General features: G+C 42.7%; 1 protein-coding gene across 1 annotated transcript; it reads left to right on the plus strand.

Annotated features, from left to right (window-relative positions):
* Positions 1–575: 575 nt before the first annotated feature.
* On the plus strand, positions 576–15,266 carry LOC307120926 (receptor-type tyrosine-protein phosphatase S-like). Its single transcript, XM_079808203.1, has 4 exons — positions 576–662; positions 2,045–2,207; positions 13,963–14,108; positions 14,872–15,266. Exons 2-4 carry the CDS (start codon positions 2,123–2,125, stop codon positions 15,169–15,171), a joined length of 531 nt encoding a protein of 176 aa, XP_079664329.1. The 5' UTR covers positions 576–662; positions 2,045–2,122; the 3' UTR covers positions 15,172–15,266.
* Positions 15,267–15,984: the final 718 nt, after the last annotated feature.

Genomic DNA, 15,984 nt, shown 5'->3' on the forward strand with positions numbered 1-15,984 from the left:
TGTGCGCGCGTGTGTGTGTGTGTGTGTTGTTGTTGTTGTTGTTGTGTTTGTTGAGTATCATATTTCATACATCAGGTTTTTATAGCTCAAATATGCAATTCAATGATAATTGACCGATGGACAAACAATAAAATATAGCATTAATTAGTAGTTATAAATAATGTATTTTATATATATATATATATATATATATATATATATATATATATATATATATATATATATATATATATATATATATATATATATATATATATATATATATATATATATATATATATATATATATATATATATATATATATATATATAAAATTACAATTAATAAATTATATATAATAATTAATGTAAAGCATGTATACAAACATTAAAATTTAAAACATGTTATTTAAAAAAAACTAGAAGTTGTATTATTTGTGTCCTAATAAGACTGAAAATAGCAATGACTAAATTTGTTTATGTATTTTTTATGGTCTTGCCCTTCTTAGGGTTAAATGCAACAGTATAAATGAAACGCATTTATTACGGTATTTAAATCCATTTTGGCCGCTTCCAGCACCCATACCGTAAGAGCACGATTAGACGCGCACATTAAAAAAAGTGCGACTGGTCTTGACCGCTGTCATCCGAACTAAAGTTACGTGGACGTGTGTGGAACTATTGTAAGTAAACATGATTTACAATGGTCATTTTAATCTGTAAAATCATTCATGTATAATTTAGACAGTTTCTAATCATTAAATAACTATTTGAGCTGGCTTTTTAGGCTGTTTTATATAATGTATTGTTCTGTTTGGTGTCTTTGAGACCCCAGTACCCTTTCAATCGCTTCAAAACTGGACAGATGTAGGATTTGTGCGTCCGACATTTCTTCTCTTTGTGCTCTGACTCCATGTTGTAGGTTTGTGTTTTCACGCTTTTGCGCACTGAAAGATTTTTAAGAGCCTATCTTGTTCTGTCGTATCCATCTTATCTTGTTGCCCCATTAAAAAGCAGCACAATACATTTAAATAAGCATCTTTTACTTTTATATGATTTGTGTGTGTATAATTCTTTACATTCATATATATAAATAATAAAATAAATTGTTGAATCATACATGGATGTATTTTATAATACAAATAGTAGATTATCATTTGTTTTTATTAACATGTTTAGATTTTGTAAACTTACTCTGCACCAAAGATTTTTTCAAGAATTACTTTTTTGCTGCTGAATTATACACTCACTTAGTTAAAAAAATTTTTTTTGTTATAGCTTATGATTGTATGGTTTCTCTATAATGTGTAGTGTGTATTTAGTGGATTCTTGTGTATTTCAGTTAACAAAAAAGTGTCCATTAGTTCATACTGTATATGAATTAAATTGTATGGCCTTTTTTGTGATTGGCCAGTCTGTTGTGATTATTTCAGTTATTTACTTGAAGTTGAATAAACTTGAGTGGAATAAATTACTTTAATGTTTATATATACATTTACTTTATATAATGTTAACTGTAATCTTACGGCAAAAAAAATACATGAAGGACACTCTTTAGATTCTCAGTGCTTCATGTCAACATCTCTTTCATTCTCGACGTGAGCGAGTGCTTCCGAAAGCAACTACACGTGTTTGTGCATCTCTTGACATCTGATGTTCTTGCTATTTTTAATTAAATGGTGTACAAGCACATTCGCCAGGTTTCCGCCCCGCCTGTGTGAGAAAACACAGCAACCCGTAAGAAGACTCCTGAGGCAAAGAGTGGTGACGGGGGGAATAATCGCAATTTGGCTAAAACAAAGAGACGCCATCTGAAATATTGATGACAGTCTTGATAATTACAATATGGGCGGATAAGTAAATAATGACGAGATCCAGCGAAAGTGCCAGACTAATTATGAGTTGTGTAAAAGTGAAATTGGGAGTCTTGTGAACAGGCTCAAAGTGAACGTTCTGGTAAAGCTTGTGAATGAGCTCGATGGTTGACTGGTGAAACTAACATACTGGTTTTTATATCGCCTGTCAGCCATTACTCATCAGGATTCTTCTGTTTTGTCTCCTCCAGAGTGCCAAGCGTTCAGTGTGCCGACCGCTCGTCTCCAGCCTGTACGGCTTGCAAGCCAGGTCAAAGGTCATCTGCGACATGATGCCAGCCGGCCACCTGCCCATCCTGCTCTCCCTGAGCGCCCTGCTGCTGTCTCCGCTGCTCACCGGCTCCCTGGCCTTATGTAAGTTAACTAATATGAAACTCAAGCTTAAAAGTTGAAGTCTCAAGTGTCTTAAAAGTGTATAAGTAATATCATTTTACTCCCCCAAAGAAGAGTAAGTGTCATGCAAATGTTAATGTAATTGGCTGAGGGCAGCCGATGTTGGGTCAACATCGACGTAGTACCATTGTAGGCCCACTATTGGCAGATCCAGTGGTTGAGGGCAGCCATTTTGGGTTGACATCGATATAGTACCATTGCAGGCCCACTATTGGCAGATCCAGTGTTTGAGGGCGGCCATTTTGGGTCAACATCATAGTCCTGGATTCTAGTTTTTGCTAACTCTTCTGTCAAACTGTAGGACCACTCATATGGGCATTTGTGGGAAGTTCTGTCATGGCAGAGTGGCTGGTGTTTTGGCACAAAATTCAAAGAAACTTGCCGCTTGAATACTGAGGTGCTGGATTGTGTACTATTGTGTGTTTGCATACATATACGTGCGTAAAGCATGTTTACGTCTAAACTCAAGCTTTACTTAACATGAAGGGTGGTTCACAACATCCAATAATCTGTTAGATAATTTAAGAGATACAGCTATTTTTGCACTCATATACTTTTGTAAAGCATTTATGACTATGTGTTAGGGAAACAAAACAAAGAGTCAAGTTAAGCAAAGAGGGGCGAGTGTGGGATGAAAGCGGAGGTAAAGCCTCCCCCTACTGCTTTCAATACTAAAATAGGTGTAATTCAAGATGTAAATTGGGTGGCAATCTGTTTCGATTTACTTTTCAAATCTCTGTGTTCAAGTAGGTGAAGCTAAACCTGCGGCAGTCCTTTTGCTCTCTGTGAGACACTCGCCAGGACTTTCTCTTCTAGTTTTACTCGTTTTGTCGACTTTCAGTTGAGTCTACAACACCTCTTTTTGCTGTGATTCTAAAGATGAGTGCAAGAACCTCCTTCGCATCTACGCACTTTCTGTAATGTTAGCGCCAGACCCCGGTCTGGTTGTAATAGGAGCAGGTGCTTGGCTTGTATGTAGATGTTGAGGCTAGATGTTTAGAGGCTAAAGATTACAGATGTTTAGGCCGAAACATTGATTTCTCAAATTACAGCCACTTAGGACATTATCCGGCACTGGGTTCCCCGTAATTGCCTTTTTCAGAGGTAAAGTAGGTATGATATCGAAATGTGATTACCGAATACTCATACTAACTCAATTAGAAAACCTGTGTTTTTTGTGTTTTGAGCTTTCTTAACTTCAGAATGAAACTGAAAGACCTCGGGCTTCATCGTCTCCGCTCTCTGGAACTTTAACTCTTCAAGTGTGTTTATCTGCACCCTGAGATTCAGGGGCTCGCATGCGTGCCTGCCCACGAGCGGTTAATAATTAATTTGCCTTGCTTGCCTGACTGTTTGATTTTCTCCTCATATCTGTACGCTTTCTGGACTTTAGCATGTTCCCCTAAAGAGCCTCTTCTCATGTCTTGTTGTAATACATAAAAAAAGAATAAGCGTGAATACAAATTTTAAAAACACATGTGAAAATATATTGCAAAAAACTGAAAAATCAATGCAAAGTTAATCAGAATCACAAACAACGCAGTCACGGAAATAACAATAATAAGCATAAATCAAATATTTAAACAAGTTTAAAGTTATATCGCTCAACTGAATCATGAATTCAAAATTATCTGAATCGCTAAAAAAAAAATCATGTTTTCTGCTCTTATTTTCATTTTTTTGTATGTTCGTGCTCTCTTCTCCTTTGCTCTTGTTTCCACATTCTGCACTTGCGGTTTCAAATGTTGCAGTTAGAGTTTCATGTAAATTAGGGCGGGTCTTAGCATCACCATTGGTCAACTAGTTCTAGATTGACAGCTTATCCTCAAGCCAATCAATCGAAGAGGGAAGTTTACGTCACTCCAATGCAACTCATGCCGCAGTTCAGCCAGCCGCTGTTGAGCTATGAGTATAACGCGTTCTCTATCACTATCTGCAAGGAAATACATTATTGTATTGTTATGAATATAATCTCAGGACTCTATTCTTTTGTATGATAGACGTTTTAGGGGGGTTCTCACAATTAAAGCAGTCAAATGTAATCACGACTGGATGCTTATTGACGCTTGGCTGTGCGCTCCACTCATGAACCACTCACCGGTAAAACGGCGTGCGCTCAAATCCCGCTCCGACATGACATTTCTCTGTACTGTAGCCTACTTTACTTGTTTAGTTTCATATGTTGAAATATTATAATTTATTTCATTTACATTGATTATGAAAAATGAACAGAACACATTAGATGTGCAATATGTCAGAAGACATGGGGGTCAGAAATGATTTTGACCACTTTAAGTTTTGTTAAGTTTTGTTTTGTTGAAAGCCTTTCTTTAAAGTGAATTTCATTTTGTATAAATTGTATCTTAATTTGAATCAATGTTTTATCAACCAATTTCGTGGATTTAATAAATAATAAGCAAATATAGCAGACAATGGCATGGAGGCGCCAGCGCCGCGTGAACAAAGGCTTAAGTGAACAACTAGAAGAAAAAAAAACCTTAAGTGTGGGGCAGCCCTAGCTATTTATTTCAGTAGGCCTATATTCGAACCAGCATGTCACAAAGGGCATGAGCTTTAGAAATGAATCTTCAGAAAGGCGCTCTCACTCTGGAGGAAATATTACTGCGCTCTATACGCACACCGCAATGGTCACAATATGACCTTGTGTATGTTTTGTAAATTCAACATATAAATTTCAAGCCTTTTTTTAATGGCCACTTAAAGTGTACAAATAAATTGCTAAGTGCCTAAAGTGAATAAATGTAAATTAACAAAAATTTGCAGCACCTCCACTTCCCGTGCTCCTGCTAGTATAGCCTATTGGCTATGAATATTGTACCCCAGAATATCAGCAGTGAACCGATTGGCGCACAGGGACAAAAATAAATAAACACCCTAAATAAAACGCACATTGGCAAACCTGACGTTACCTGAAAAGGCTACTGTACAATTTTATCATTGTAATAAAAACGTAATTTGGCACATCATTTCTACATGCCCACTACTAATTAATGCCTATTGCAAAAAGAAAGAAAGCTTGAATAAAATAACAAGTCATTCACATTATTGGCTAACTCTACACACTGTCATATCAGGGTGACGACTAGGACGAGTCTGAAGAAATTAAATCGTTCATTTTGACTGCATGGGAAGAGAGCTCGTCTTTTTCACGCAGACAGTGCAACTCGTTTTATACCAGCAGGCCTAATAATCATACAAGAAACAAACTATGGAGCCTCGATATTAAAGAAACGCTGACTCTATTCATTCGCTGAAAGTCCACCGCACAACTGTGCAATGCATGTTCACATTTTTAATTGTCCATATCAACTCCAAAACTTGCCTCTAATTAATAGGAAAAGTTTTCAGACTATTTTTCTTACCTTCTTTTTTTTTTGCTGTGGGTGTTATTGAATTTGTAGAAGTTTAGCTCTTGCGTTCTCTCTTTTAAATGCCTATTCCCCGAGTGATTACAATGACGGGCTGTTTTAAAATATAACTAATATCAAAACAAAACTCAGGCAGTTTCATGTACGAGATGTTTAGGCCTCCATACTGACAGCTGGGCTCATAGCTTGCAGGTTTGCTTAGTGGCCTACCAGGCGCTGCAACAATATTTAACAATGTATATCTTTTATTTATTCATTTGAATAGTTGAACTGGCGGTTTTTAACCCGCCTGAATTTAATTAAAATATAATTTTTCGTGACATCTTCTGCCCGTGGAGTCCGCAGCTGTCACTGCCAACCGCGCATCCACTGTTTGTGCAAGGAAATATATTTGTTTACAATCATTAATATATTATTAAATATATTAATTTACACAATCAACATTTTAGAGAGGTTAATCAGAAATTGGTCAAATGATCATGACCCCAAATAGTTGGTTAGTGCCACTCTCATTCCAAAGAAATATTTTTTCACAGCCAGTGGTGGAATGTAACCACATATGAATAAGAAACAATATCAAGTCTATAAAACACGTCAAAACTCGACTAAGCACAACGAGCATGAGAACACTTGTTTAAACAACATACAAATCGGGACATTTGACTGCACATCACATTTTTTACATTATTGATCCTTCTTGCAATCGTAATGCAATGGACTAGGACTAGGGCCTACATTAAACTTTTAAATAAAGGGTTATTGAGCTGTTTAAACTATCATATACATTAAAAGCTTTGTGAACAACGACTTAAATGAGCAACTAGGCTACTAGAATTTTTTTTTTAGTTGGGGGCAGCCCTAGCTACTTATTTCAGACAGGGCTATATTCGAACCAGCATGTCACAAAGGGCATTCTAGGTTGATGCAGTGCGCGGCGCTGAGCGTGTTGGAGCCATGAGCTTCAGAAATGAACTAAATCTTCAGAAAGACGCTTTCCACTTTGGAGGAAAATTACCGTTCTTTCTACGCAAACTGGGCCACAGATGGTAAGCACAATTACATTAACCCACAACTAACTTAATTAAACTTTTTTTTTTATTATTCGAGTAGACATTAATAGAATACATTGTCATGCAAGTACTTTTAATTTTCATAAAGTACATTTCAAATCAGGTACTTTTTTACTTAAGTTGGGTTGTCATTGTGGCGCTTCTACTTTTACCAAAGTCAATATGTATCTGGTTATTTGTAGCCTATTACTTCCTCCACTGGTGATAGAGAACACGTTATACTCGTAGCTCAACAGCGGCTGCTGGAGGGCCAGCCATTAGTAAGTAATAACGTTAATTTGACTGCTTTAATTATGAGAAACCCCCCCTAAAACTTCTATCATACAAAAGAATAGACTCCACACTATACTGGTGCGCGCCATCTGCTCCTCAGATATCTCTGCCTTCACGAAGCGGCCATTTCTAGCCCTTTGGTTTCGACTTTTCTGGCCCAAATATCTTGGATTTCGTTCAACTTTCATCACCAGCACTTCAGTGACTGCGGATAGTGGAACTTTGTTCTGCTTGCGGTGAAGTGTCCATGGAGTTTCGTTGCTGCCTGCCGTCGTGCACTCGCTTTATCGCGAATGACGACCCTCACAGTAAGTGCGTTAAATGCTTGGGGTTTTCAGGGATCTTCAAAATGTAAATTTTGCGATAACCTCCTTCTCAAAACCCTCTGCTCGAGGCTTGCGGTTTTTGATAGGGAGTCATCCGTTTTTCCCCGTCGCGCTCCCGTAGCCGCGCAAGCCTCTCTTGGATCCGCGACCTGGGGTTCGGATATAGAGCTCGAGGATGTGGAATGCGAGCAGACGGGCCTCGCCCTTTCTCTCCCTCTCTCCCCCGAGCACATGTGCGGGGCTCCGCCCGTCGAGTTTTCTCACGATTACTTATGTCCTAGCCCGGAAGCACGCGAGGCGGTTTCTTTCGGGCTAGATGACGTCGTGTTCACTGCAGCGTCCGACTCTGAGGATTTCGGGCCTGCTTTTACCAACAACGCTCTCCCACCTAGCGGCCCTCGGCGGCCTATGCTGAGCTCGTCAACGTGCCATCGAGTGGCCGGACGAGCCCCGTGAGGCCCAATCTTCTCGACTCGACGAGAGATTTCTAAGTGGTCCTAATTCCAGGCCAGCGTGGAGAAAGCTACCATTTTTCAGCGATCTGCATAGCGAAATCTCCAGATCCTGGAAACAGCCCTTCTCAGCCCGCTTGAAAAACGCGGCAGCCACTGACTTCACCAACCTCGTTGGTTCTGTGGAGCAGGGCTATTCCATCATTCCTGCGGTGGAAGATACACTGGCCACTCATATCGCTCCCTCGTGGAAGTCCCGCCCTCTCCTTCCCACTAAGCCGTGCAGGACCACTTCCGCCCTTATCGGAAAGTCTTACACTGCAGCTGGTCAGTCTGGCATGGCCCTCCATACTATGGCTATCTTCCAAGCCTATCAGGCGGTTGTTTTGAAGGAGATGGACGATGGCGACGGCTTGACTCTGGAAGCAGTTCAAGAGCTGCGCACTAGAGAGCCACTAAACATACCACTCATGCCATAGGATGCGCCATGGCAGGCGCGGTGGTGGCGGAGCGTTTTTCTGCTGGACTCCCCAGTCTCACAGTCTGGTTTGTTTGGAGGAGTGATCAACACGGTGGTTGAAATGTTTCGAGCCGCCAAGTCCCAGTCAGCTGCCTTTAAGCAGTTTATGCCTAGGAGGGCTAGGGACTCTCCTAACCCCTCCCCCTCTCAGTCCAGAGAATGTCTTTCTCACAGGAGGGATTTCCCCAGTAGGAGGAGCGACCAGGGTCATCCCCCACCCACCACGATCTGGGGAGCTCGTGGTCGCCCATTTCCTCGTCAACGGCCTCACAGGCGCATTGACCCGAAGCGGCCCAGCAAACCCTCTGCTCCGGCCACTTCGAGCCATTCCTGACCTTCTGGTCAGAAAAAGGAGAGCTCCGCCTCACGTCCATGGCTGGGTCAGACCGCGCAAGCGTTTCTGCCCACCTCTCGCCAGCTCTCCTTGTCCAGCTCTGTCACTTTCTTCGCCCAGCGCGTTTTGAAATGCAGAACTGAAGGAAGGAGACGCTTTTTGCTTTCTCCCCTCACGTCTGATTGGCTCACCATCCGCCGCTCGTTCAGACGGAGACACGTTCTGTCTTCTCCTGGAGACAGCGGGGCCTATTTTTCCCACTCCGGATGTGACATTTCCCACTCCGCATTAAGACGCCACTTGCTCTCCTCCGCGGATGACCACGCCCCCTTCAAGGATCAGCTCGACACCCTTGCTGCGTTCCAGTTCATTTTTATTATGCCCTTCACTCATTAACTTCCTTCCGTCTCGTTCACTCGGATGTGCGTCATTGCTTACGTTGCATGAGTGCCCACTACTGGAGGAACATTTGCAATGGACTGAACTGGAACGTCCTAAGCCCTTGATCCCTTCGAATCCACTATGGAGTTGATTTATTATTATTTTTTTCCTTTACGAAATTGTTTAATGCAGCATTCTATATGTATATAGGTGTATTTGGGTTGTTTTAAATGTTTTTAAAAATATCATAGAGTTGTTTGCGGTGGGGTAAATTAAACGCAATATGCGGTGACGTCACAATCGTGTTGCATTGTGGTATATGAAGCTGCCTGAAGTGTACATATTAAGTAGACTCGCTCCCTCGGTCAAAATCGAGGGAGCAAGTGTCTGTCCATATAAACTTCCCTTGTCCACTTCACAAAGTGGAACGCACTTCAAAATGGCAGCGGGGATTCCCCCGAGGGGAAGTGCTTAGGGAAGTTCGCAAGTGCATGTCTAAAACTGGAGTGGAACGCAGCACCTGTCTCAGGTATGTCCACTGCACCTCAGCACTCCACTCCCTCTGTCACATTTCTCCCACGAGTGGAAGCATCTGCCAGGGGTATCATCCTGGGTCCTCCGCACAGTTCAGTCCGGTTACACACTCCAGTTCTCCAGTCGCAACCCCCCTCGCTTCGACGGGGTCATTCCAACTGTAGTAAACAGCGCCTCAGAGGCTTCTGTTCTACAACAGGAACTTACTTCTCTCCTCCTGAAAAAGGCGATAGAAGAGGTTCCGTTAGCGGAAACGGAGTGTGGCTTCTTCAGCCACTATTTCTTGGTTCCGAAGAAGGACGGTGGACTGCGTCCCATTCTGGACCTTCGCCGTCTGCACTTCGCCGTCTACAGAGGGAAGTTCAAGATGCTAACGCTCAAGACTATTTTGTCACAAATACATGCGGGGGACTGGTTAGTTACGATAGACCTGAAAGATGCCTACTTCCATATTCAGGTCGTCCGACGACACAGGAAGTTTCTCATATTCGCCTTCGAGGGAAGGGCTTATCAGTACAGAGTCCTTCCCTTTGGCCTTGCCCTGGCGCCGATGTTCACAAAGTGTATGGAATCTGCTCTGGCCCCGTTGAGGCTCCAGGGCATCCGTATACTCAATTACCTGGACGATTGGCTCATCCTGGCCCACTCCAGGGAGTTGGTGACTCGTCACAGGGACGATGCTCTTCAGCACATTCAGTCCCTTGGCTTGAGAGTGAACACCGACAAGAGTGTTCTCACCCCAGCAAAGCAGACCACCTTTTTAGGGGTCCGCCTGGATTCCGTTCTGATGCAGGCCTGTTTGGTTCCTGCCCGGATTTTCAGTCTCGTAGCATGTTTGGCCCGCTTCAGGCTCACCATCATGTTTCTGTGGGTATTTGTTGCAGGCTCCTGGGTCTCATGGCCCCAGCTTCCCCGGTGCTTCCCCTGGGACTGCTCCACATGAGGCTCTTCCTCTGGTGGATGAAGCTGTCAGGTGCTCGATCAACAGGATCACCCCTTCGCCTACTGACGAGGTCACGAGGTTGCTTCTGTGCCCTATCAGTATGGCGGGACCCTCTCTTTCTTCAGAGGGGGGTCAGTATGAGGGCTGTTTTCCGTCGCCAAATGATTACGACGAATGCCTCTCTGACCGGCTGGGGCGTGGTATTCAAGGGCAGACCAGCATGCGGAGTCTGGGAGGGGGAGGGGGAGCCTCTCTTGGCATATAAACTGCCTAGATCTGAGAGCTGTCTCCCTGGCCCTTCGGCACTTTCTCCCCTCTCTCATGGGACACCATGTCATCGTCAGGACTGACAACATGGCGGTGGTGTCTCATGTGAATCGCCAAGGGGGCTCAAGGTCACGCACCCTGGACAGGCATGCACGCCATCTCCTCCTGTGGGCTCAGGACAAACTCCTGTCCCTGAGAGAGGTCCATGTACCTGGGGTCTTGAACCTTGCAGTTCAGGTCGGGGGAATGGATGTGGAACCCTCAAACTGTAACTCAGATTTGGGAAGTGTTTGGCAGAGCGGAGGTGGACCTCTTTGCCTCGAAAGAGTCGTCCCAGTGCTGGCTCTGGTTCTCTCTGAGCTCCCCATCACCATTGGGGATGGATGCATTCGCGCACCCATGGCCCAATCTGAAACTCTATGCATTTCCGCCCATCAAACTGATTCCGGCGGTTCTGTGCAGGGTGAGAGAGAGTGGAGTCAGCCTCCTGCTTGTGGCCCCACTCTGGCCGTCCCAGACTTGGTTCTCAGAGATGGTTCTCCTTCTGGACTCTCCCCCCTGGGAGATCCCGATCAGAGAAGACCTACTGTCCCAACTTCAGAGCAGGATTTGGCATCCTCACCCGGAATTTGGAAGCTGTGGGTATGGCCCATCAAGGGCCATTAGCTCTAGACGCTGGTCTCCCTGCTGATGTTCAGGAGACCATTGCGAGTGTGAGAGCTCCTTCCACTAGGAGGCTCTAGTCCTCCACGTGGAGGGTCTTTGAGTCATGGTGCTCGTATCATGCGGTGGACCCAGTTAGCTGCCTGGTGGGTTCAGTACTGGAGATCCTGCAGGAGAAGTTTGCCGCTGGAGCAGCAGCCACCACCCTCAGGGTCTATGTCGCTGCCATTGCTGCTCGAAGAGAATTGGATGAAGTCCCTCTGGGCAAACATAGGTTAGTCTCGTCTATTTTATTTTGCGAGGGGTTAGGTGCCTAAGACCAGCACGCTCCCTTGGTATTCCCTCTTGGGACCTTTCAGTTGTCCTGGAGGGGTTAACAAAGGCTCCTTTGAGCCCTTTGAGTCAGCTCCAGAATGGATTCAAGGTTGCCCTTTTGTTAGCCTTATCCTCCTTGAAACGAGTGGGCGATCTACAGGCCCTCTCTGTTAATGGGTCCTATATGGATTTTAGTCAAGTCAAGGTTAAGTCAAGGTCTAGTCAAGGTTACCTTAAGACCTAGGCCAGGTTATGTGCCCAAAGTTCTGTACACTTCGTTTCGTTCTCAGGTTATCACCCTTCACTCTTTCCACCCTCCTCCTTTTGCCTCGGAGGAGGACGAGAAGCTTAATTTGCTCTGTCCTGTCCGAGCATTGAAGTGTTATGTGGACCGGTCTGACGGTTGGAGGAAATCAAACCAGCTCTTGGTATGCTTCGGTGCTGGCCGCCGCGGGCTTGCCGCATCGAAGCAGAGGATTTCCCATTGGGTGACGGAGGCTATCTCGCTGGCATATGAGGTGCGTGGTATAGCTTCACCTCTTAGCATTCGGGCACACTCTACCAGAAGTGTAGCTTCCTCTCAAGCGCTTTTTAGAGGGGCTCTTCCGGAGGACATTTGTGTAGCGGCAGGTTGGTCCTTCCCGCACAATTTTGTGAGATTCTATAGTTTGGATCTCAACATGACTCCAGGTTCACATGTTTTATCTGCTTGATCCAGCCATGTAGGTTATCTGGTATTCTTTGAGCCAGATATGACAGCGCTTAGCTTGGCGTGTGTGGTATATCGTTCCCACTGTGTCATAAGCTACGGCAGCGTTGAGTGAACCTATGAAAGAGAATGTCTCAGGTTACCTATGTAACCTATGTTCTCTGAATAGGGAACGAGATGCTGCGTTCGCTGCCAAGCTCCTCGCGCTGCTGACAGGCCATCCTTTTCGGCAGAGAAATCTGAGGAGCAGATGGCGCACGCGCCAGTATAGTGTGGCGACCTAAGAGCGTCGGGGCGGCGCCCGCGCCATCAGCCAATGATTATATAAGGACTTCAGACAATCGGCACAGCCAGAGGGCGTTCCGACTGCGTCATAAGCTACGCAGCGTCTCGTTCCCTATTCAGAGAACATTATACTCTATATATACTCATAGCTCAACAGCTGCTGGCTGAACTGCGGCATGAGTCGCATTGGAGTGACTTAAACTTCCCTCTTCAATTGATTAGCTTGAGGATAAGCTGTCAATCTAGAACTAGTGGACCAATGGTGATGCTAAGACCCGCCCTAATTTACATGAAACTCTTAACTGCAACATTTGAAACAGCAAGCGCAGAAAGATGAAACGAGCAAAGGAGAAAAGAGCACGGACATACAAAAAATGAAAATAAGAGCAGAAAACATGATTTTGTGAGCGGTTCAGATAATTTTGAATTCATGATTCAGTTTTGAGCAATATAATTTTAAACTTATTTAAATATTTGATTTACGCTCATTATTTTTATTTCCGTGACTGCGTTGTTTGTGATTCTGGTTAACTTTGCATTGATTTTTCAGTTTTGTGCATTATATTTTCACATGTTTTTTAAATTTTGGCCGATACTGATAACTGATAGTTATTTATATTTGAAAGCCGATAACTGATATATTGGGCGAAACGATAATCCTTTATATTTGAAAGCCAATAACCGATATATTGGGCGAAACCGATAATCCTTTATATTTGAAAGCTGATAACCGATATATTGGCCGAAACCGATACCCGATAATACTTTATATTTGAAAGCTGATAACCGATATATTGGCCGATAAATCAAAATAAAAATTTTTATATAATTTTTGAGAGCCTGATTACAAATACAAAAGTGTCATCAGTAAAAGCCATGCACATGATTATAATGTTCTCATTATAATTTTTTTGTAGCCTAAATTAAGCCTTTTTGAAGTGATTCTAATCATATTTCAAGCAATTTAAAAACATCATGGTGAACAGTGTGCATCTGAAGTGTTTTAGCTGAAGGAAATAATACATTATTCATCGGCTTTAATATATTGGCCAAATTTTCTTATCGGTCGATAACAATAACATTAAGAATTAACATATATCGGCTGATACCAATATGGTGGCCGATATAGTGCACCCCTACTATTTTTGACTAAATATAGAAGGCAGTATTGTAAATAGTAAGTGAGTGTTCCATTCTGTACATTGTTTTAGTGATGAGGCCTGAAGCTAAATGCTAATAGTTTTTTCTTTTTTAGCTGCACCAGAGTTTACGAAAAGACCTCAAAACATGATCGGCGTCTCCGGGGGTGTTGTATCCTTCGTTTGCCAAGCCACAGGTGACCCCAAGCCAAGAGTAACCTGGAACAAGAAAGGAAAGAGGGGGAACTCTCAACGCATCGAGGTAAGACTTACAAACATATCAGTTGAATAATCAACCATTCCTGTAGTATTTCTCACAAAATGCCATCAAAAGCATCTGGAAGTGTTTCTGGGTTAGATCTCAAGTGTTTATGAAGCACACAGCTTAGCTTCTGTGGTATTTAGAAAGAGCTAGTCTGTCTTATTTTCTTGCTTGTTTGCTGTGTTCCTTTAATATAACACAGCTGGCAGCTGTAGTGTCTTGATCGATGTTTAGTGTATCTTAATTAAAACTAGCTCTGCATTTAACCATTCTGTCTCTATTGAACAAAGATGAAAAACTTCCCTCAAAAAGATCAACACAAAAATGTGTTGGTATTTCCGATCCACTCATTGGTGCAAACCCAAGAGTACGCTCAACTCTGGCTCAAATTATCATCTTCATTGCTTTTAAAAGTCATTTCGTAAGGGGTTTAAATTCATTTGTTTTCCCCTGAAGGCTTTGCTTTAATATTGATCTACACACACTTAGGACAGTGTGCCATCACTGGACTGCTTCTCATTATCGTAGCCTTGAACCAAAAGTTATGGTTATGTTAAAGTTAGTGATGCTGGTTGACCAAGGAAGCGATAACATCAGCATCCAAAACCTTTCAATTAGAAAGTTATGTGTCATTTACCAAGACAGAGCAATCAGGAATGAAGTGCCTAACGTTCCAGTTCTGGGATTGAATTCATGGCCTTTTTGTCTCTTGAACCACCAGGCTTTTCAGTGAAATATTACACTCTTTATCCCTCTGACACAGACGATAGAGTTTGACGAAGGTGCGGGGGCAGTCCTGAGGATCCAGCCTCTCCGGATGCCTCGAGACGAGAACATCTACGAGTGTGTGGCAGAGAACAGCGAAGGCAAAGACAGTGTCAAAGCTACGCTGTCGATCATTAAAGGTAAGAGCACAGTCATATGGGTTGACAGTCAGATGTGTCCAGTCCTGCTTCTAGAGCGCCAACGTCCTGCAGAGTGTCTCCAACACATCTGCCTGGAAGTTTCTACACTCTCAGACAAAAGGGTACAAAAGCTGTCACCAGGGCAGTGCACTTTTTAAAAGATATTCCTTAAAGGACCCCTTTTTGGGGGGAAAGTTATGAAATACATTTTTACTTCGTTTATTTAGTTTTTCTTTTTTACCCAACAAAAATAATTGGATACTGATAAACACAGGGTAATTCTCTGTTACTGATAAATCTTTGAAGCTCCCTATGAAATAACAAGAGAGAACATACTGTCAAGTTCAACAGTATGATGAATAAATATTAACATAAATGTTATTGGCCATGACTAGATTGCAAATACAAATACAAGAATAGACATTATGTGAATAGACATTAATTAATTAAAAGAAACTGAGATGTGCTGCACAAGTGGAAACAACACGAGCCCATGCTACCACGACCGCCAAGACCGTCAGACATGCTCTGGCATAAATTAATATATTGTTTTATGTGAATGAGTAAGCTCAATGATGCTCACATCAGTTTAAAGAAAACACGCTGGAGTCAAAAGTCTTGTGAACACATATCTATTGTGTGTTTGGAGGCCTTAATTTGAAAACAATTTTGTTAGTTTTTTCAAAAACCGTGCATAAACATTTTTCTCTCAGAAATACAAGCATGTACATACATGTTGCTCACATATTATGGTAGCCCAGTTTGTGCTGAATACAGTGTAATTACACTTTTGCCATTAATTTGTTTATAAGCAACTGGAAAAAAACACACAATGTAAGAGCATGTCAAAAACTTCTAAAGGGCCACAAAAGAGCCAAAACTCCAGAGGGTGTGGTGGAGGCTTGTGTGCCGGTTCCTCGGCTTCTTCTTCTTCTTCTTCTTCTTCTTCTTCTTCTTCTTCTTCTTCTTCT

Source organism: Gobio gobio (assembly GCF_949357685.1).
Source record: "Gobio gobio genome assembly, chromosome: 24".
Lineage (NCBI taxonomy): Eukaryota > Metazoa > Chordata > Actinopteri > Cypriniformes > Gobionidae > Gobio > Gobio gobio.

Bases quoted from the DNA above. Each gene is read 5' to 3' on its own strand.
- LOC307120926 (XM_079808203.1), top strand. From the start codon at position 2,123: ATGATGCCAGCCGGCCACCTGCCCATCCTGCTCTCCCTGAGCGCCCTG. The intron at 2,208-13,962 runs GTAAGTTAACTA...TTTCTTTTTTAG, and splicing joins CACCGGCTCCCTGGCCTTAT to CTGCACCAGAGTTTACGAAA. The intron at 14,109-14,871 runs GTAAGACTTACA...CCTCTGACACAG, and splicing joins GGAACTCTCAACGCATCGAG to ACGATAGAGTTTGACGAAGG.